General features: G+C 35.5%; 1 protein-coding gene across 4 annotated transcripts in view; it reads right to left on the bottom strand.

Annotated features, from left to right (window-relative positions):
* The window catches only part of SLC30A9 (solute carrier family 30 member 9), a 77,997-nt gene that overhangs the window by 33,698 nt on the left and 20,118 nt on the right, over positions 1–24,181 (bottom strand). For all 4 annotated transcript variants that reach the window (XM_036332516.1, XM_036332500.1, XM_036332490.1 and 1 more), the window contains exons 4-11: positions 22,707–22,806; positions 20,598–20,690; positions 20,136–20,218; positions 17,191–17,249; positions 13,702–13,769; positions 11,037–11,139; positions 3,549–3,604; positions 183–318 (exon numbers count right to left, since the gene is read on the bottom strand). In XM_036332516.1, coding sequence (XP_036188409.1) covers positions 183–318; positions 3,549–3,604; positions 11,037–11,139; positions 13,702–13,769; positions 17,191–17,249; positions 20,136–20,218; positions 20,598–20,690; positions 22,707–22,806 — 698 coding nt within the window. The remainder of the gene's footprint in view (positions 1–182; positions 319–3,548; positions 3,605–11,036; positions 11,140–13,701; positions 13,770–17,190; positions 17,250–20,135; positions 20,219–20,597; positions 20,691–22,706; positions 22,807–24,181) is intronic.

Here is a 24,181-nt window from a genome sequence, read left to right as displayed (position 1 = left end):
GTCATGCTCAACCATACTCTAAAAAATACAACTACAGATACATAACACTATATAACACAGTCAAGAAGGTATATTAGTCCCGTTCTTTAACATCAAGATCACAAAGGTATTCCACGATAATTAAATACTATTTCATATAACTTCAAAACTGAGGGGCGGGGGGTGGTGGGGGGAATAATTACCCAGAGCAGGGATTCCATTGGTTGAGGATGAAGCAATCCCATAATTCCATGGTACCAAGATAATCCTGCACCCATCATGAAAATACCAACACCACTAATTAGTGAAGCAATATAACGCATATTTGAAAATCCATACCTGGAAAATAAAAATGGTAATATAGTTTACAAGAAATGCAAATGGTTTCCTTTTAAAATATATGTCTATAATGAAAATAAAAAGCTTCTTACAATATTAAGGTGTTATGGTTTTATATTTAAGTTTAAGTGCCAAACTCAAATCTAATCAGAAAATCAACATGTAAAGTGGAAAAAACTTAAAACTTATATTTAAAAATACATAACTATAATGAATACAATTTAGTATAAGTATCTGCTAATTCCTTTTCCATATAGTCTGTTTTGATTTAGAACTTTACTATCATGTACCACAACAAATGCTGGTAAAATTAATCTTTTTAAAAAATGCAATCAGATGTTTTTTTGTTGTTGTTTTTGTTTTTTTAAAAATATATTTTATTGATTTTTTTACAGAGAGGAAGGGAGAGAGATAGAGAATTAGAAACACCAATGAGAGAGAAACATCGATCAGCTGCCTCCTGCACACCCCCCACTGGGGATGTGTCCGCAACCCAGGTACATGCCCTTGACTGGAATCGAACCTGGGGCCTTTCAGTCCACAGGCCGACGCTCTATCCACTGAGCCAAACCGGTTTCGGCGCAATCAGATATTTAATGAGCAGGATATTATTTAAATTTCCTCGTAACGCAGCTTCCGATTGGGTTATTTTTGTCTTCTTGTACAGTCAATGGATGATTTATATTACCCATATTTGATGCTGGGAACTTGCTTCTGGTTCTATATAGTTTAACACAGAGCAACTGACTACTATTATTAGTACTAACAGCTTCAGTTTTCTGGGTGTTTTTAATGACAATTTTTAAAATCTAAATTAGCCCCCAGTGGGAGGTGTGCAGGAGGCAGCTGATTGATGTTTCTCTCTCATCGATGTTTCTAACTTTCTATCCCTCTCCCTTCCTCTCTGTAAAAAAATCAATAAAATATATTTAAAAATAAATAAAAATAAAAATAAAATCTAAATTATTTTTTCAAGCATATTTGGTCTTTATGTGCATTCTTTTGTATTTCTATATGTACCAATAAAATACTAAGTTAAAAAATATGACATACTATAAAAGGAAAATAACCACTCAATAAATAAAAATATTTCCTAGGAAATTTACTCCCAAACCCAAATGCTATGGCACCCTTTTGGCAGATGAAAATTTAAACAAGAATTCTTATTAAAAACCAATTTTTAAATTCCTTTTGTAAGTATATAATCTTGACATACAGAATTCTTAGTTTATAGATGGGATAATGTTCTGCAAGCTTGATTTAAAAAATTTATTTGCTTCTAAAAGTTTCCCCCACCAAAGTAATATTGGAGATAAATATAAGTTACAGTAAATGAAGATCTAAATTAAACAGCATTACTTTCATTATGTATTTTCAAGAAATCTGTAGGTTCTTATTAAAATTTTTAATTCAGTAGATCTGCACTGTCCAAAATACATAATTAGCCACATAAGACTATTTAATTAAAACTAAGTAAAATTTTAAATGTAGTTCTTTAATTGCACTAGCTACATTTCAGGTGTTCCATAGCCACATGTCGCTAGTGACTATCATAATGAACAGATTTTGTAGAAAATTCTACTGGGCAGCAATAATGTAGGTTATTGAAAATACCTTAAGAAGAAATCTTCATAACCTACAATTTTAAAATTTTATCCTGTTTTAAAATTTTGGTGAACAAAGCTGTTCAGGAAGTATAATATTTTTAAAATGTTATTATTTGTAAAAAACAAACAAACAAACAGTAGTGTTCCGCCCTAGCTAGTTTGGCTCAGTGGATAGAGCGTCGGCCTGCGGACTGAAAGGTCCCAGGTTCGATTCCGGTCAAGGGCATGTACCTGGGTTGCGGGCATATCCCCAGTGGGAGATGTGCAGGAGGCAGCTGATCGATGTTTCTCTCTCATCGATGTTTCTAACTCTCTATCTCTCTCCCTTCCTCTCTGTAAAAAATCAATAAAATATATTTAAAAAAAAAAAAAAAAAGAGGCCCAGGTTAAATTCTGGTCAAGGGCACATAGATTAGTTGCAGGCTCCTCCCTGGCCCTGGCCATGGTCAGGGCTTGTGCAGAAGGAAACCAATCAATGTGTTTCTCTCACATCGATATTTCTCTATCTTTCCCTCTCTCTTCCACTCTCTCTAAAAATCAATGGAAAAATATCCTCAGGTGAGGATTAAAAAAAAAAAAGAAAACAGTAGTGTCTTGCTTTCAAGTAAAGAAAGGCATTTATATAAAGGATAGAGGTAGACTCCTTTACAGCAATAAAAGTGCTTTTTTTTTTTTGTCTTAAGATTCATTGAATTCTACTACTGAAGAGTGTTTTTTAAAAATGATGCATGTGGAATTCAAAATTTTTTCTGGTTATGTTAGAAGCAACAAAAAACATCTCTGTATCAAATAACTGGTAGAATTCAAAATAATATATTCTAAAAAGCATACTCATTTTACAAATAAATAGTCTTAAATATTAACAATGCTATTTCCAAATCACAACAGGAGGATTAAAGTAGATTAAGTATGGATTTAGTAAGAGTTATTGCTAAGATTTTATTTATATTTTTTAAAGCTCAGTCCTCATGGGCCTTGCATTCTCATTTACATATGTAGACAATGAAATAATTTATATATTTTGTTGTTAATCCTCACCTGAGGATATTTTTTCCAATGATTTTTAGGGAGAGTAGAAGAGAGAGGGAAAGAGAAACATCGATGTGAGAGAAACACATCGATTGGTTGCCTCCTTCATGAGCCCCAACCATGGCCCCGGCTGGGAAGCCTGCAACCAAGGTATGTACCCTTGACCAGAATTTAACCTGGGACCCTTTGGTCCACAGGCTAATGCTCTAGCCACTGAGCAAAACTGCCTAGGGCTATTACTAAGATTTTAGATAGAGTGGTCTGTTCGTCTCAGTATGAAATATGAAATATGTTTCCTTTGACCAAATAAAAGAGAACTCGAAGATCAAAATATGAGCTTTGTTTTTAATTATCAAATATAAAAAGTACAAGATCGCTATGCCATGTTACAAAGCATATAAATAGTTTAAACTCTATTTTCAAATTATATCTTAAATTTACTTTGACACAGCAGTGAGTATACTTCAGTGGAAGAAATAACCAAATCTTTAACATGAACTGCAGGTACAGAAACAGCAGGCTTCTAAAATTAAGTTGCTTTTATTCAATGACTTGCCACAAAACAAACAAAAAAGAGAAAGGCAAGGTCCTTACGGATGACTAGGATCTGGTGTTTGAACAGACTTGCTGATGCCCAATGCCAGTAAACCCTATGGGGAAGAAGCAGAAAGATAAATAAGCACTAGCAAAGGCGGAGTATAACATGGTAAAGCCGATCTGGAGGATGCAATCTGAAAATGACAGACACAAATACAATGTCCAATAGCCCAGCTACCTGCTTTCTACTACTTACCCGAGAGAAGTAAAAATGAACACAAAGGGGTTCAGAACACCACTGCTTATAAAGATGAAAAATCTGAAAGCAACCTCAAATCCATCACTGAGGAATGGCAAAATAAAACCATAAATTACTTCTACAACAGTTAAAAGAATGGATTTGGGATAGAGCTTTATGTACTGAATGCTAAAAGCTCCTACACATACCATTAGGTGTAAGGGAGAGGGGGAGAAGCGAATTTAGAAACAGTATTTACAGTACAGAACTTATGTTTTGTAGTTTTTTAAAACTATATATAATGTACAGCATAAGGAAAGGTCTAGAACAGGGGTGGGGAAAGTCCAGCCTACAAAATCAGTTGGTCTGGCCCTGCCAAGGCATTGGAGGTGAGTTAATTAAATGTTTGACGAAGTATAGCAGGCTAATTTTTAAATTGATAATTTTATATGGCCTGCGAATGATGTTATAAATATCCAAATGGCCCTTGGCAGAAAAAGGGTTCCCTATCCCTGGTCTAGAAAAATGCACGTTTAACTATATTTTTACCTCTGAGGAGAAAAGCAGGATTAGTGGTGTGTGTAATATCTTTTCTTTATATATAAAGAATAAATTGTATAACTGTACAAATCAAAGTGTCAAATTTTAAAACAGTATATATTGTCTATGGACACATACATTGCTAGTAAAACTGCAAAACCATGCACAGGAATTTTACATATCAATTATACAGAGCAGTGATTATCAGGGATGTAGAAGGTGGAAATAAAGATGGAAGACTGGTTATAAATAAGATTTTACTTCTTTACAAAACAACAACAACAAAAAAAACACCTAACATAAATATGGCAAAAATGAGACCATGAATTTTTAAGTTTTGATACTGGAAATTCCACCCTAAATATACAGACTATTACAATTTTGGTTTTTTCTACTGGACTCCAAAGGAAAAGAAGGTTAAAACTACCTAAAAACAAATGGCTTTTCAATGAATTAAACTAAGAAAATAAAAATAAAGAACATATAATTTTTAAGCCTGTACATTAAAACTGAAGTATTCATTAATTCACACTATGTATATATGTATGTGTGTTTATGTTTATGAAAGTCAATGAGGATTCAATTATTTTTAAAATCTTTAATATTAAGGTTGACTCTGCAATAAAGTATAGAAATATCAAGTATTCTATAAACTAAATCTGAACCATATTTATTAGTTCTTATAAAAATATCACATATCCTCTAATCCTGTTCTTCCCCAGAGGCAAGGTTGCATTAGTTATGTTTGATATGTCCTTCCAGACCTTTCTCTGCTCATTCACAACATATGTATATATGTGCATATATATGCTACATATATAACCTACATTTATTTGGTTTATAGCATTAATGAATATTATTAGCACCTAGTGGTTAAGAAGCATTATTAATATTTCCCCTTCTGTGATCATTTTTATCTTTTAAGCTTTTCCCCATACTATCATGCAACTATTTAAATGTTGTCTTAGAATATTTTTCTACTAGTAGCTGTTTTGTGTGTATGACCTGCTTACAGCAAAGCAAGGACTGACTGTCTTCTTTTTCTAAACACTTAATACATGGCAAACTAAAGTGTGCAAAAAATTCATATAAATTAATATCTAGGAGAATCCTCATAGTTTTTGCTGTTATGTTTGGGCCTATGATCTACCTCAAATTTTATATGATCTGTGGCAGGGATCAAGGTACTTTGATTTTTTCCCATAAGGCGATCCAAACCTTTCTAGCGCCACTTGTTAGAGAGTTTCCTTTCTTCATTCAGTTGCTTTGGGACCTTTATCAAAAATCAATTGACCACAGGTAACTGTGATTCTGTTGCTGGATCCTCTATTAAGTTACAATGGTCTATCAATCCTTAGGCCAATATCTCACTGTCTTAATTACTATAGTTTTATAAATTTTGAAGTCCTTCAAATTCTCTTCTTTAAAACTGCTTTGAATATTCCGAGTTCTTTGTATTTCCATTGTAAGTTCTAGACTTTATTTAGTTTTCAATTTCTATCAAAAAAAGTCTTCTGGGATGGTTGCAGTTATATTAAATCTATAGATCAATTTAAGGAGATTTGACATATTACGTCATGTCATCCAATTCATGAACATGGTATATCTCTCCATTTCTTTAAGTCTTCTTTAATTTCTCCCAGACACATTTTAAATTTTCACTGTAAAAGTTTAGCACATCTTTCATTAAATTTACTCCTAGGTATTTAGTTTTATATGATTTTAAATAAAATTTATTAAAAATTTAATTTGCCTTTTGTTTGCTGATAGTAGAAATGCAAATGATTTTTGCATGTTAACCTTCTATTCCTATTGATTTTGAATGTTAAATTAACTTTTTTTTTATGTCACTCATGCCTTTTATTTTTATTTTTTTTAATATATTTTTTATTGATTAAGATATTACATATGTGTCCTCGTCCCCACGTTACCCTCTACCCCCCCCCCCCCGCTCATGCCCTCACCCCCCCGTTGTCCATGTCCATTGATTAGGCCTATATGCTTGCATATAAGTCCTTTGGTTGATCTTTCCCCCTTACCCCCACCCTCCCCTACCTTCCCTCCAAGTCCCGACAGTCATCAGCTTATGTTGTTCATTATATTCCACAAATGAGTGAGATCATGTGGTATTTATCCGCTCTCCAGTTCCATCCATGCTGTGGCAAATGGTAAGAGTTCCTTTTTCTTCTTCCTCTTCTTAAAGAATACCTTTCAGCATTTCATATAATGCTGGTTTGGTGGTGATGAACTCCTTTAGCTTTTTCTTATCCGTGAAGCTCTTTATCTGACCTTCTATTCTGAATGATAGCTTTGCTGGATAAAGTAATCTTGGTTGCAGGTTCTTGCTATTCATCACTTTGAATATTTCTTGCCACTCTCTTCTGGCCTGCATGGTTTCTGTTGAGAAATCAGCTGACAGTCGTATGGGTACGCCCTTGTAGGTAACTGACTGTCTTTCTCTTGCTGCTTTTAAGATTCTCTCTTTATCTTTTGCTCTTGGCATTTTAATTATGATGTGTCTTGGTGTGGTCCTCTTTGGATTCCTTTTGTTTGGGGTTCTCTGCGCTTCCTGGACTTGTAAGTCCATTTCTTTCACCAGGTAGGGGAAGTTTTCTGTCATTATTTCTTCAAAAAGGTTTTCAATATCTTGCCCTCTCTCTCCTTCTGGTACCTCTATAATTCTGATGTTGGTACGCTTGAAGTTGTCCCAGAGGTTCCTTACACTATCTTCATATTTTTGGAATCTCTTTTCTTTTTTCTTTTTCGGTTGGGTATTTTTTGTTTCTTTGTATTTCAAATCTTTGACTTGATTCTTGGGATCCTCTTGTCTGCTGCTGGATCTCTGTAAATTATTCTTTATTTCAGTCAGTGTATGCTTAATTTCTAGTTGGTCCTTTTTCATGTCCTCCATGGTCTCACTATACTTATTGAGGGATTCATTAAATTTATCGGCGGTTTCCATAAAATTCTTGAAAAACCTTATAAACGTGGCCTTGAACTCTATATCCAATCGTTTGCTTTCCTCCATTTCTGCCATTTGTGACCTGTTTCTTTGTCTCCGCATTTTGGCAGCTTCCCTGTGTTGATAGAGTGGCCCTGTGCGCCAGGTGTCCTGTAGGGCCCAGTAGCTCAGCCTCCCCAGTTACCTGGGGTGGACACTCTTGGTGCACTCTTGGTGCCTTGGTTGTTGTAGAATCACTGGGAGGAATTGACCTCCAGGCCAATTGGCTGTGAGAATCAGCTGTGTCTAAAGTGGGAGAACTTCTGTGCTGAAGACACCCTTCTGGGGCAAGACTTGCTTCAGTGGGGCTTTGGTGCTCACTGAGTCTGCTCCCTGAGTGTGTCCCTTATGGATCTGAGGAGTTGCAATCTGGATGGTCCCACTCTGACCACTGGGTACAGTGGCTCCTGGATCTAAGGAGGTGCTAATTCAGCCTCTGCCTGAGGCCACACAGCAGGAGCCACGAAGAGGCTCAGCTGTGAAGCAATGCAAGCCGCTGCGGGGCCTTGGGCCTTCTCTTGGAAGTTCCAGGTCTGCCTGGCTGGGCTGCAGTTAGGTACATTCACATGCAAAAGCCTCTGCTGCAGCCTGGGTGGGGCGGGGTCTCAGGGAGTCAAAGGGCGGATCAAGGAGCGTCTGCCTGGGCTGCAGTTAGGTACATTCACATGCAAAAGCCTCTGCCGCAGCCTGGGTGGGGCGGGGTCTCAGGGAGTCAAAGGGCGGAGAAAGCAGCTATGGCCGATTCTCCGCCCGGAGTCGCGCGTCTCAGTGTCCCGGTAACGGCTGCAAGCACCTCTGAGGGAAAGCCGCCCTCAAGTTCGCCTGCTGCTGGACAGACCAGCTTCTCCCCGTATGAGACCTGGGTCCCCAGAGACTTCCCGGAACCGGAGTTCAGAGCAGTCGGGAGTTTGTGATTCAAAAAGACAGCCGCGTCCTCAGGTGCCACCCCCTTTCCTCGCGCGCGCGAGCCGCCGTACCTCTGCACTTCACCTCCGCAGCGCCTCTGGCTCTCAGCGTGCTTCTCTTTCCTTCTAGTTGTAGAATTTACACTCAGCCAGCCTTTCTGTTGTTCTGGATGATGTTTGCTCAGTCCTTTGCGGTAATTTTCAATTGTTGCGGGAGGCGACAATTTCCCGGTGTTTACCTATGCCGCCATCTTAGTTTCTGTTAAATTAACTTTATATTCCTAGGATAATATTCACTTGATTATGATATATTATTATTTTTATATATTGCTAGATTCAATTTGATTATATTTTAAGGATTTTTGCATCAATTTCCTTGAGGGATATTAGTCTGCATTTTTCTTTCTTGTAACGTCTTTGTAAGGTTTTGATATCAGGGTTATGCTGACCTTATTAGAGGAGTTAAAAAGCATTTCCTTCTTCTCTATATTTGAAAGTCTGTACACTGGCATTACTTATTCCTTAAATGTTTGATAGTACAGTGGGGCCTTGACTTACGAGTGTCCCAACTAACGAGTTTTTCGAGATACGAGCCGTCTCTTGGCTGATTTTTTTGCTTTGAGTTGCGAGCTAAAATTCGGGTTACGAGCCAGCTTCAGATACCCCACCGCTAGTTGGCGCAGCGAGCGTCACAGTGAACGCCACAACATCAGCCCAGTATCACGTTTCTCACTTGTTCACTTTAAGATTTGACATACGAGTAATTTGAGTTACGAGCTCCGTCACGGAACGAATTAAACTCATAAGTCAAGGCCCCACTGTATTCTCTTGATATTGTCTCACAGGTCACTGAAGCTACCTTCATTTTTTTCAATCTTTTTCCCTCAGTATGAATGTTTTCTACTGCCATATATTTAAGTTGATTTATTGTTTTTTCTATAGTGTCTGCTTTTAACTCTACACAGTGAATTTTTCATATCAGACATATTTTTCAGCTCTAAAAGCTCCATTTCACTCTTTTTTATATCTTCCATTTCTCTGATCAATATATACATGTTTTCCTTTCAATACATGAATAATAGCCATTTAACATCCTTATCATATGTCATTTAAGTCTGTTTCTATTGACTGATTTTTCTCCTGGTTATAAGTCAAATGTTCTGCTTCTTGGATGTCAAATTCTTTTTTGTTTTTAATTGAATGCTGAATGCCATGAATGTTATATTGAGTTTCTGGATTTTGTTGTCTTCCTTCTAGAGTGTGGGGCTCTGTTCTGGCAGGTAATTAAGTTACAATTTGATCCTTTAGAGCTCTGACCCTCTGTGGAATTCTGCCTTGTCATTGCTGGCCTCCTCAGACTGGATAAACTCTAATTTCTGCCTTCTCAGCTTAATGAGACCGTTATCTCCGACTATACTACACCATCCCACATGTGCCTCCAACAAAAGCCAGAGAGATCACAGAGTTCAACTCATTTGTTTTCTTTCTCTCCAGGATCATGGTCTTATCCAGGATCATGGACTATTGTCCAAAGTTTAAAAATATTGTTTCATATATTTTATGTAGTTTTTTAGTTGTTTACAGAAAAAGACTAAGTTCAGTTCCCCTTAGTTCATCATGGCGGGAAGCAAAGGTTCTTTACATAATGGTTTACAATTTGATTTTTTTCCTTAATTTATCATGTTATCATTTCAGAACAGTACATACATCACTATAATTAACACATTCTTTTAAACCCTTGAATAGTCTTTCAGAGTATGGACACTGAAAAACTATCTTTAATGTTTTAATAATAACAGCTAATAATGAAACTAATCATCTGTACATATCTCCTTGCCCATATGTACAAATATTTTTGCATTTCAATTTTCGTAAGTCCAAATAAGCTTTTAAGAAAATAGACATTATGTGGTATGTATCTCTCCCCAACCACTCTCCTCTCTCTCCACTCCACAACCAACTGGGAAAATATTATATTGATACAAGTTATTAAATATTTACTGCAAAAAAAATTAATTCAAGGGAAAGATTTGTGAGTACTGATAGCAAATGTTTGACTTGTTTCCTTACTTTTGCAAAGGGTTTTAATCTATTTGACAGTGAGTTAGGCAAGTTCTTGGGTTTAATTTTTAGTTAAGATGGCTCTCCCTACTCCCTACCATTTTATTATTTTTAACTTTGTCTTAAATATTCTTATTGAACCTGCTGTCTTTTATTGTAAGTTCTCCCAAATTCATTCTTACATAATAGTGGTATAAATAAATAAATACTGAAAAGGTATTCTCTTAAAAAAACACATTCTTTAAAATGTGAAATAATAACACAAGCAGAAAGTTTTATTGTGTTCTTTAAAAAGGCTTAAGTTTACAGTATTCAAAATTTGGATTAAAGAAGGTATTTTAATTTTATAAAAATCTTTCTTCATTTGAAAATTCAGGAAAGGAATTCAAAGTACAAGTCTAATGTGAAATTAGATCGATCAGATGAGACTAATTTACATAGTTATTCAAAATACTTAAATTCAATGGCTCTTAAATTCGTTGACCATAAGAACTTATGTTCAGATATAAATTTCCACCTAAAGTAAGAATCTCTTCTACAAAAACTTCTGCCCAAACACTTAGTGAATGATAATCTTACACTTTATATTCCACTGTTGGAAGTCCTTAAAGCCTAAAAACCTGCTTTAAAATACCATGATCATATTTCTATGTGCTTCATTGTTCAAAAGTAAAACAATTTTCTTTTTCTTCCACATGCCAACTATAGGAATTATTCAGTTTTTAAAACAGGCCAACTTTTAGATTAAAGCAGTAACAAATTACTTTAAAATTAATAAGAGTAAAGCTTTTATCCCTCACCTGATTACAAGTATCAGATAAAGAATGTATAGCTTCGGAGAACATACTTGCTGAACCCGTATAAATCCAAGCAAGAAATTTAAAGAAGCAATTTAATCCATTGCTAGGAGAGAAAGAGAAAGCAATTTAGCATTGGTTTAGACAAAATATTCATCTAAAACTTATTTAACTACCCATCTATACCTCTATACTAGATTGTTTCAAAGGAAATTAAAAAGAATCTCTAGCCTTCAAAAACGTACTATGTTTCTGGTAACAGGAGTACAAATTTCAAAAATACAAATTTGGTATTAAATACTCAAATGAAGAGGCATGACGCGTGTAAGCAAATTAAGTGCATTTTAAGAACTGATAAGAAAAGAGGATGTTCTACATTTGGAAAAAATAAAATTAGAAAGGATATTATGTGTCTTCGGTAGGTAAAAGATCTGCATCAGTACTGTCCAGTAGAGCAGTGTAAAAGGCAAGACTTTGGTGAAGGTCTGTTTACTTAAATAGATGAAGACAAACCTAGACCAAGCAGTCTCTGAGTCCTACTAGACCACAGATGTTAAAATAAATATGGTTAGCTCTGAGCAAGCCTGCTGTTCAGATTCCAACAGTAATGACTAGCATGATTTATCTCAGGCACTATACTAGTCATTTACCATGTTTTATTAAAATTCTTTTATACAAATAATATCATCCTCATTTCATAAATGAGAAAAGTGTACATCCCCTTCCTCCACTTCAAATAATGTCTTGAAAGAAGCATATCTGCTCCTGTTTCTCCATTCTCTCCACTTTGTACAGTCTTCAATGCATTAAATAATGGCTTCTACCTCTAATACCTCCAACCATTTCTTGCTATAAAGTTCTTAGAAACATTTTAGTATTTTTCTTAATCTCACAGAAGCATCTGCTACTATTTTCTTCTTTTATTTAATCTTCACCCGAGGATATATTTTTCATTGATTTTAGAGAGAGGAAGAGAGAGGGAGAGAAAGAGAGAGACAAGCGCCTCCTGCATGTACCCCCACCCCCAAAGGGGGATCAAACCCGAAACCTGGGCATGTGCCCTCATCAGGAATCAAACCCACCACCCTTCAGTGTATGGAACTGTGCTCCAACCAACTGGCCAGGGTTGCCACTATTTCCTTAAATCACTGCCTTCCTTGGCTTCCATGAAGCTCCCGGTTTTCTTCCTACCTTGCTCCTTATTCTTCTCCAGTATGCTCTTTTCCTTCTACCCAAGCATTCATCAAGTTTTTTTCCTGAGGGCTTTTTCTTCCTGACACTATACACATTCTTCTATGGCTTTAATTATTACCTCTATACTAAGAACTCTCAACCCTAAATCTCTAATCCAAATCTCCCTCCTAAGCTTCAGACCAATAAATATTAACGGTAATTATGAAGTACTTATTATGTACCAGGTACAATGCTAAGCAGTTTACATATATTACATATATTCCTCTGATGAAAACACTTTAATTACTAACGGAGTTTTACTGACAAAAAAGAAAAATTTAATCCTTTGACCAACTCCACTTGGGAGTCCTATAAAAACTCCAATTCGAAACTCAACATTTCCTTTGCTCCCACCCCGCTCCTCCTTCCAGTGTTCCTTCTCTCAGTGATGGTGCAATACCTATCGAATTGTTCAGAAATACGGGCAACATCTTTTTCCATACCTCCTAAGTACTTTCTGAACCTAACCAAGCCTCCCCATCCCTCCATGCATACTACCACTATCTTAGTTTAGTGTAACATCATCTCTTTTCTGTATAATTGTAAATGACTTCCTCTAGTTTAGTGCCCCTCTAATCCTTGAAGATAAGAAATTTGTATTTTCAGACCCTATCATAATTCTTGACTCACATATTATATATATTTTGGAAATAAAAGAACAAACTAATGATTTATGAAATTAATGCTTTTAAATATTTTAAAATAGGTTATTCAACAGAATGGAAAAAAGATAAACAAAACAATAGGAATCAAGAAGACAGAGGACAAAAGATGGCAAAAATACCAATTATGTTCTACACCAAGGTAAGTGGGAGAAAAATAATAGTGCAGATACTCTTTGATAGCTATAACCCAAGTTGATTTAATTACTCTAAAATAACCTTGGCCATCTCAACTTTTAAAAAAAAAGACTTATCAACTTCAATCAAAGTAAGAATTTTCAGATAGCAACTGTTCTTGGATCTTAACCACATCAAAAATATACACAGTACAAGCATGGGTATACATATACATATACATATACATATACATATACATATACATATACATATAGACTCTTCCCCCATCAACTTACAAAAACAAAGACATCCAACTTCCTCCTAAAACAATGTAAGCCTCTAACTCTTTATTAAGATACCGACTAATAAAGAATATATACTGCCCTAGCCGATTTGGCTCAGTGGATAGAGCGTCGGCCTGTGGACTAAAGGGTCCCGGGTTTGATTCCAGTCAAGGGCACATCCTGGGTTGCTGGCTCGATCCCCAGTAGGCGGGATGCAGGAGATAGCGCATCAATGATTCTCTCTCATCACTGATGTTTTTATCTCTCTCTCCCTCTCCCTTCCTCTCTGAAACCAGTAGGAAAAACAACAAAAAGAATATATACATAAAATAATGTATGTCTATTTTAAAATCAGTATTTTTCAGTACTTACATGCAAATGGCAACCATCACCACTTTTCCTGGCCCCTTAAGAAAAACTGATGTCATTCTGGAACGTGGCTATAAAAGAAAAACAATGTTTTATAAATCTCAAAAATTTATAGAAGCATTTTTATGCTTATAAGTGATTCTGACACACCAGAAAACATCTCCTCTATCAATAGCTCTAAACAACTAGGTTTACTTATTTAATTCAGTTCCTCCATAATTTCCTCTATAAAAAGTGGGAAGATGGAAATCTAAAGGACATCTAGGTCCTATTCCAGAACCTTATTTATTTATTTTGTTTCCTTGTAACTGACTTCCTGCCTACTTCCAGAAAGGACCCTGGCCAGTGCTGCTCAGTTGGTTGAGCATCCTCCCATCCACCAAAAGGTCACTAGTTCGAATCCCGGTCAGGGCACATATCCAGGTTTCAGGTTCACTCTCCGATAGGGGTCCAAGAGGGAGGCAACCAAAGTTTCCTATATTAATGTTTCTCTCTCTTCCTTTCCCTTCCTCTGTCTCTAAAGTCAATAAAACCATATATTTTTTTAAAAACTAGAAATAGCTCTTGCCAGGTGGCTCAGCTGGCTGAGAGTCATCCCATATACCAAAGGTTGCAGATTCAATTCCCAGTCAGGCACATACCTAGGTTGCGGGTTTGATCCAGAAGGCAACTGACCTCTCTTCTCTATCTCTCCCCTCCTACCTCTCTCTCTAAAAATCAATAAATCCTTGGGTGAGGACTTAAAAAACACTAGGGATAAAGTGATAAAAGTATACTGAATGGAAATCAACTCTAAAATTTTTCTATTTCTTGAGCATTTTTTAACTTTTAAGCACAGAATGACCCAAACCAACAAGTGTGCTGCTCTAATTTACCTCCTCACTAAAAACCAAAGACCTCAAGTGATAATAAAGTGTTTAATTCCAAAACAGATCAAAATAAAAGGAAATAAGTAGAGAAACATATTCAGAGAAAATATTTTTGAGTTAAATGTTCTTTAGCTGTTCTGTGAATATATACTTTCTGTGTTTTTTTCTCCCGCTCTTTCCTCTCCCTAGAATGCCATCATCTTCCACTGCAATCTATCCAGTTTTACTCATGCTCTTCCATGCCTGGCCAAGTGTCACCACCTTCAGTAGGAGGGCAAGTGTTCCTAACAGGAATATGGGAACAGTAGAGGGAAATTAAATACTAAAGTCTTATCCTATTACTACAAAAAAGGGTGTAGTAGATAGAAATTTGATTCAAAACCTAGAACATTTCAAGGCTGACAAGTACTAATCTTCAAAAGGCCTCGAGTGACACAGATTTCAGAAGTCAACAGCTACTGGTCAAATATTTGTTGAAGATGATCCTCCATGTGAAACAGATAGGAGGAAAGGAGTAAATCTTTCCTAGTGGCAAGTCTCACCAGCCTGTTATTCCACAGCAACATGCAGTGGCAGCGGCTGTCACAGCACAGAAGTGAAAACACTGGTTCACAGAAGGTTCTGCCACTGAAGAGAGTCCACACCTTCAGTGCAGCACTGGAGTGCCAGAAACACAGGGCTCAGAGAGGAATAAAAATCAGTTGTGAATGTAACAAATGCGGGGAGGGAGGGAGCATTTCATCACTGGCAATTTCAAAATTTTTCAAGAAGGGAGCAATGTCTCAAATATAACTCAGAAAAAAGAAAACAATTGGCACAGTTAGCCTTTCTCCAGATATGACTTCCACGTGTTGTTGTTTTTTAAAAAATAAGTATTTTCAATTTTTAAAAAATACGGTTTTATTTATTTTAGAGAGAGAGAAAGCAAGAGGGAGAAAGAGGGGGAAAAAATCCTACATGCCCCCTAGATCAAGCCCAAAACCCAGGCATATGCCCTGACCAGAACTGAACCGGAGACCTCTCGGTGCAAGGGATGATGCTCAACCAACTGAGCCATACCAGCCAGGGTGAATTTCACTTCTTTTTTTTTTTTTTTTTTTTAAATATATTTTATTGATTTTTTACAGAGAGGAAGGGAGAGAGATAGAGAGTTAGAAACATCGATGAGAGAGAAACATCGATCAGCTGCCTCCTGCACATCTCCTACTGGGGATGTGCCCGCAACCCAGGTACATGCCCTTGACCGGAATCGAACCTGGGACCCCTCAGTCCGCAGGCCGACACTCTATCCACTGAGCCAAACCGGCCTCGGCGAATTTCACTTCTTGATAGGAGATATCTCCAAGCTAAGTTTAAATGCAAAGTTGACTTTGCACATGACTACTTGGCATTTTGGCGGTGCTGGTGACTCCATTTCAGTGTGGTAGTGGAGATGAAAGCCCAACTGAAAAGGGTTCAGGAGAGAATAAGAGGTGGAATAGTCAAGGCAAACTTTCTATACAGGTGCCAATATTAATTTCCTCCTAGTAGAAAGGAAAACACAGTATTCTGGCACACACAGAGATAAGTTAATAACTTTGGTGATAAAAAGTGAGATACTTTTATCAGATTACATCTATTTTTGTCAACGAAATACGAAGCAAGGGCATCAGCTGAAGAATAAAGAGTGAGGCTGTAGGACATTTGGAAAGAGGAAAAGAAATTCAATAGCTATCTCAGAGTGGAAAAGGGAATATACTCTGAAAATTTAGTAAGGCTGTCAAATAATATTGAGTGCCCACTAATATAATAAAGAAAGAACAATCCAAATAGCTGTGTAATTTTCCCCTCCAGGGGCTGAACTTCAGTATAAGCAGAGAACTGGCAGTTTAAATGTGTAACTAGGGGGGCAGGAAGCTGGGAGTGGGGACAGGTAGAGGAGGGTATAGTAGGGATAAATAGCAATGAATGGAAACTTGACTTGGGGTGGTGAACACACAATACAGTATACATATGATATGCTGTAGAATTATGCATCTGAAACCTGTAACTTTCTTAACCAGTGTCACCCCAATAAATGCAATAAAAATTAATTTAATTAAAGACAATAAATAAATGTTATGACTAGGACAGGGGACAAAGAAAATTAAACGTGGCCCAGCTAGTGTGGCTCAGTGGTTGAGCATCTACCTATGAACCAGGAAGTCACAGTTTGATTTCAGTTCAGGGCACATGCCCCGGTTGTGGGCACGATCTCCATAGGGGACGTGCAGGAGGCAGGTGATCAATGATTCCCATCACTGATGTTTCTTTCTCTCTCAGAAATCAATAAAAAGATATTTTAAAAAGAGAAAAGAAAATTAAAAGTGGATATGAGAGAGCTAAATCTTGCTAAAAACCTGAGAAAATAGTTTTCTCTCTTACCTATATCTTAGGCTTACAACACAGTCCTGAATTTAAAGAGAACTTACGTCCCAATGTTTAAAATTTCAATAAACAGACAGAAGCAAAAATAGATTGTAAATTACAATGTGCTCAAGAAAATCTTGAATTAGGGCCACAGATGTGCTAGTATTTCGCAATGAACTAACACTAGAATTTCACTTGCAACACCTACATATCATTATCAGAAAGATATCCTTACCTTGGTGTTTCCCAGGAAGTCTCTATATTCTCTTAATATGCTTTGGTTTCTAAATAACCCTATAAGCAAAGAATTACAAAACACATTTAGCTCATACATATTCTTATCAGTCACATTTTAGATTAACACAAGTATTCTCTTTACGACTATGTTACAAATGCTCCATTAGCTCCCAGCAAAAACATCAGGTTATTATAAAAAATCTGGATTTGCAAACCAATTAAAAAATGTGCAAAGGATTTGAGGTCTTTTTTCCAAAGATAATATGCAAATGGCCAACAAGCACATAAAAAGATGTTCATATCACTAGTTATCAGAGAAATGCAAATCAAAACCACAATGAAGTATCACCTCACACCCTTCAGAATGGCTACTATCCTTAAAAAATAAAAACAGAAAATAACAAATGTTGGCGAAGATGTGGAGAAACTGAAAACCTTATGTACACTGGTGGGATTGTAAAATGGTACAACTGCAATGGAAAACAATATGGAAGTTCCTAAAAAATTAAAAATGACCATGTAATCTAGCAACCGCATTTGTAGATATATATCCAAAACAAATTAAAGCAGGGTCTCAAAGAGATATTTACACACCTATGTTCATAGCAGCACTATGCACAATAGCCAGGAAGTAAAAGCAACCAAAATGCCCACGGATGAAATGGCAAACAAAATGTGGTATGTACATATAATGGAATATTACTCAGACTTAAAAAGGAACCTTGAGGACACTATATGAAGTAACTCGGTCAAAAATATAAATGCTGTTCAGCCAGTGTTGCTCAGTGGTTGAGCATCGATCCATGAACCAAGAGGTGAGGGTTCAATTCCCGGTCAGGGAACATGCCCAGATTGTAGGCTCGATCCCCAGTAAGGGGTGTGCAGGAGGCAGCTGATCAATGATTCTCTCTCATCATTAATGTTTCTCTCTCTCCCTCTCCCTTCCCCTCTGAAATTAATAAAAACATATTTTTTAAAAACACAAATGCTGTATGATTCCATTTATATGACGTATCTTCAGTAGTCAAATTCATAGAAACAGAAAGTAGAATAGTGGTTATCAGGGGATGGGGGAGAGGAAAAGGGGAGTTCTTGTTTAACAAGTATAGTTTGTTTTGTAAGATGAAAAAGTTCTGGAAAAGAAAACTTTCTGGAGATGTTTTATAACAATGTGAATATACTTAAAACGTCTGAACTTACACTTAAAAATTGTTAAAATGATGAATTCTATGTTGCATTTTTTAATCACAATAAAAAAAAAGGCAGGGAGAAATCTGGATTTGCAATGAGATAAAGGCAGTTTGATAAGATGCTCTTAAAATTACCTAAAATTAATGAGTTATTTAAGCTTGATATAAGAACCAATTGTTCACTTTTAACTCCAAGTTTAAAAATATAGGATGAAATATTTTTCTATTAGCCTGTTTCCTCAAATTTTGTTACTTTAAATATTTTCTTTAATATATGCACAAAGCTATTCATGGTATCACTATTTGAAATATCCAAAGACCAGAAATAACTTATAGGAGAATGACTGAATAAACTATGGTATACCCACCAAAATGGAGTACTATAAAAGAAACAAAGAAAAGTCTCTATTACTATAGAATGCTCCCTGGGACATGCTCTCAAATGAAAAAAAGCAAGGGCAGAAAGTATGTTTAGTTGTCTTATGTATGAAAGGGAGGTGGTTATTTTATTATATTTTGTATGTAATATATGCATGTACCTATACTATTTTATACGTTTAAAAATAAAAAAATAACCCTAAGACTAACTTTTTAAGTGGTTACCTATGTGAGAGAAAGGGTGGAAAGGTCTGGGATAGAAGCTAAATTTCTCTGAAATATTTTGTAAGATGTGACTTTGGAATCATGTAAATGCTTTATATTTATTTGATGGTTTATTTACACAAAGAAATGTCAACAACAGTTATGTCTAGGAAGAAAAATGACAGTTACTAGAAGAAATAAAAGGAGACCTCTTCACGTTTTTGTATCCTTTTTAAAATCACAGCTATGCATCACGTCATTAATAAGTACATATATATGTAAATAAAATAATTATCTGAAATCTATTTTATATTATATAAATTCTATCAAGGTGGTTTTGTCACTAAACCATTGGGTTGTTAAATTCCCTAAGAGTCGCCGAAACCGGTTTGGCTCAGTGGATAGAGCGTCGGCCTGTGGACTGAAGGGTCCCAGGTTCGATTCCGGTCAAGGGCATGTACCTGGGTTGCGGGCACATCCCCAGTAGGAGATGTGCCGGAGGCAGCTGATCGATGTTTCTCTCTCATCGATGTTTCTGGCTCTCTATCTCTCTCCCTTCCTTTCTGTAAAAAAAATCAATAAAATATATTTAAAAAATAAAAAAATTCCCTAAGAGTCTTATGTACATCTAAATCTCAAGCACCATGCAGTTTCCAATTCATAGGTGTTCGATAAATATCTGCTGATTTAATTAATTAAGGTAGAAATGTGGTAGCTGAATTAACAGACTTTTCTCTAAGAAAGCACCATCTATTCTATCACTTTTAAAACAAGCATAATCTTCAAATTAGACCATTGGTTTTAATATTCATGTCTTATGGAAACCATAAATTAACTTCACTTCCTCTCATCATCTTTAAAAAGCTACAGAGGAAAAAAAAATAGGTATTTTTTTTTATAAAATAATTGAATCCCAAGTGGATATTGCTATTTGCTACAACCAAAAGAGCCAAAGCCAAAATTATGCAACCATCAGGGAGTACATAATTACAGGCACTATTCTTACCTACCAGTTACAGGCACATCTCGTTTTATTGAACTTTGCTTTACTGTGCTTCACAAATGGTTTATTTCAGAAACTGAAGGCAACTCCCTGCCTCACCACCACCAGCAAAAATATTGTGGTGGTCTGGAAATGAACCTGCAATAGCTTTAAATTGAATATACTTACTTTCTCTGTATTCTATTTCTGCTTTTTTACGCAGTTTTTTCTCTCTGGCAAGAGCTTCAGGGCTTCCCCAAACTTCCAAAGATCTATGCATGAACACATAACCAACAATGAACAATTTTAATGACTTTATTGTAATCATATTTAAATCTAGATGAACCATCTAAATAACATATGAGAATCTTACAGCAATACATAAGGTCCTTTAGAAAAAAATATAAAGCACTTAAGAAACTTTTCTAAACTAAATCTAAATAGTAAATTCAACAGCAAATTTTCTTATAAATTACAACATATTTTTAGTTAAGTAGTATATACTAGTAATTCCCAGAAAAATTTACAAATATAAAAAGTCTACCTTTAAAAAAATAAAATATATCCTTTAAAAAATTCTGAATCTAAGATGTGTTTTTATTAATCCCAATTTCAGCTTGTACTTTTATTCTAAAAGAACTATGTTCTTACTTTGCCTCCACATCTGATCTCAAGTATACAGTAAAGGATTCAGTATCTTCATGGGGACTTCGTTGTCTGATTTTTCGAAGTTGTTCCAGATCACTAAAGAAAGAAACATGTTAAATTTATTCAGGTAATATTCATACAGTTTATGTACTTAAAGGAATTATTAAGAGCAGATAAAAACCACTACATTGATCCTCCTCTTAAAAGACTATAGATCGCATAGCATTTAAAGATCAGTTTATAAAGACTGCACTTTGTAGACAAAAACTGGTTTAGAGACAGTGAAGAAACAATTATTTTTGCCCTGGCTGGGTAACTCGGTTGGAGCGTCATCCTGCGCACCAAAAAGTTTCAGGCTCAATTCCCGGCCAGGGCACATACCTAGGTTGTGGGTTTGATCCCCAGTCAGGGCACAAATAGGAGGCAACCAATTGATGTGTCTGCCTCTCCCTCCCTCCCTCTAAACACATCCTTGAGTGTGGAAGGAAGGAAGGGGGGGCGTGGGGGGGGGGGGTTGCAGGGAGGGGAAAGAGAGGAGAGAGAGGAAGAAAGGGAAATATTCTTGATGTTCAATGTAGAGATTAAGTTCCTTCCTAAGTGCTTACATTTTATCTGCTATGGACGCAATGCTGCAATGTCTCATGCATAAAAAAAAAAAAAAATGTGAAAACTAGAAAGAACATGGATTAGAGTATCATCCCTTTATTTAAGAATTTAAATTTTACAGCCCTATTTGTTTACATCCAGATTAATACTAAGTGTTAGTACCATTCAAAGGTAGCAAGTCACAAAGGTTTATATGTCAATTTCATGCTATTTAATAATTGTCCCTTCTCTTATATTCCAAAAAGGTTATATATTCATCAAGTAACAACTAAATAGTCATTCAATATTTGATCATTGGTGTTCCTAAGAAAATTCTGTAATGGCAATGAAAAGACCTATAAATTAAAATGTGGTGACGATGGACTATTACTAAGTTCTAGAAACTTAACCTGGAGTTTAAAAATATCAACAACCAACTATCACACATAGGTAAGACAGTGTGGACAAGCTACCAAAAGATTATTCTAGTTTCCTCTCTGTCACTGACTCACTAAATAAGCTGGGTCATCACTAACATCTTTATTATGTTTCCTGGCCTATAATGTGGAGACAGCAATACCTAACCTACTTAATTCCCAAAATTTTTGGAGAACTAAATGAAATACTCTACGTGAAACAGAATATATTTTTATAACAATGTTATAATTGATTATTATTTTATTAGTTGTATAAGTTATAAAGCAGATTGTTGGATTCCCTATTTCTTGATACTATACCATAGAGAATGACCATGAGGGAGAGGGGGGAAAAAAGAGTAGATCACATCTGATATCTCTAAAAATCCAAGAAATCTTCCATATAAATATGACTTTTGTAGGTAAACACATAAAGGGAGGGAAAATTTAAAAATATGTGACAAATATAATTTCCATAAATCTCAATGACTGCAAGAAAATTAGTAAATAATCTTATATTGTTAATAATTCTGACACATGTGAACATAACAATGAAACTCCTATGATCTTGTTTGACACAGAGGTTTTGAAAAACTTGCCTTTTTGAATTTAAGAAGCCCAGAAAGACTGAAATTGCTTATGCTGGAGCAGAATTCAATGTTGTTAACAAATAATTTTAACATTTTTTTAACTGAATAAACATATTTCTTTTTTAAAAAAATATATACTTTTTTATCGATTTCAGTGAGGGAGGGAGGGAGGGAGAGAGAGAGAGAGAGAGAGAGAGAGAGAGAGAGAGAGAGAGAGAGAGAAACATCAATAATGAGAGAGAATCATTGATTGGCTACCTCCTGCACGCCCCCTACTGGGGGGGATTGAGCCCACAGCCCAGGCATGTGCCCTTGGCCAGAACTGAACCTGGGACCCTTAAGTCTGCAGGCTGACACTCTATCCACTGAGTCAAACCAGCTAGGGCTAAACATATTTAATTTAGGAAGAAGCTATGGGAAAGTTTCCACATGGATGGAAGGTGACAGGAAACACATTCTAAGAAATAAATGAGTATTTACATTAGATAGGTAAGACTACTCTTTAAAAATAATAACTGTACCTGGATTTAAGGCAGAACTCATTTATTGCTCTGACTCCAGTGATGAAATTATTCTGAGTATACTTTGGTCCATACTCCCTCTTCTTAAGGACTGCTTTGACTAAAACCAAAAAACATAGGAAAACAAAAGTATGCACAACAAAAGTCATACTTAAAGATTAACATAAACTGAGGCTTCACTAATGAATTCCATAAAATATCAATCTTTTTCCTGATGCACAGAATGACATCAGAAAAAAATATTCTCCAAGTGCAGAATAGAATGGAATATTTGTAGCCATCTAGGTTTTATTTCCATAGTTCATCTATAACTGATGCCAAAATGCCATAATGGACACCTTGTATATATCACTTGTTGGTTTAAATTGTATTAACACAATTTAAATTGCTTAGTTTCTAAATGAAAATGAATTTAAGCTTCAGTTAAAAATTACTGGCTAGTTCAGTGTTTTTAAAACTGTGGAGTAAAACCAGCATTTTATAAAACATGAAAATAAGAAGCAATCAAAGAGTACTGCATAAAATTAAGAACAAGTACTTTTTGTGAACACTTTTGCTACAGTTAAATAATCTCTATATGTTTGAAAGCCACTGGACTGTTTCACATAATGCAACAAAGCTGAGTAAACAAAAGGAACATTTTTATCAGTTAAAAATTATAAAGTTTATTATAGATTATAAGTAAAATACTATCTTCTATTAAATTATTTACCTATCAAGGGTCAAATGTTCATAAAAAAGCCAGACACATCAATAACATTGATCTATATTTATAAGTCATATTATAAAGTGGACTTTTGGTCACAATATAAATAAGATAAGCAAATATCTAAAGAGCAAGAGAAAAACAACAGAAGAAACTTGTATGTTCTGTTACAAATTGTCACCTAGTCACTTCACATTCTAGTCTTATATCTATTAATTCATAAATTTTCTGTTCTACTTTCAAGTTCAAAGAGCAAATTAAGACTAAAACTATGTATCACTGCAGTAGGTAAAAAGACTCTTAAAATAACACATGAACTATTAAAATCAAATGTACAAAAAATACTTAAGAACATTTCAAAAATAAAGTTCAATATAAAAATCAAAACCTTATTTGAAAAAACCAATATATAAAGAAGTTCAAGTTTCTTTTTAAATGAGTTCAAGTCTCTGAACTGCCTTTCTCCAATAACCCTCAAACTCAAAATTCAGATGAGGTCCTCTGGAGCAGAGAGGGGAATTACATCTCTCTTTTAAAAGATTAGTTGTTTTTTTTTTAATTACTTTTGTAAAATTTCTTCAAAGTAGCTAGAAATCCCTGTTGGCCTGTCCTGGCCCAGATTATTAATGATAATGACTGCTATCATAATATTAATTATTCTTAATTGTAACTGCACACTACTAGTATGTATCACCTTCAAAATTATCCTACTAAAGAAATTCCATTTTTAGCACCATATTACAGAGGAGAAAACTATGACTTAGAGAAG

Source organism: Myotis myotis, unplaced genomic scaffold (genome assembly GCF_014108235.1).
Source record: "Myotis myotis isolate mMyoMyo1 unplaced genomic scaffold, mMyoMyo1.p scaffold_m19_p_1, whole genome shotgun sequence".
NCBI lineage: Eukaryota > Metazoa > Chordata > Mammalia > Chiroptera > Vespertilionidae > Myotis > Myotis myotis.
This window is presented reverse-complemented; position numbering and strand designations above follow the sequence as displayed.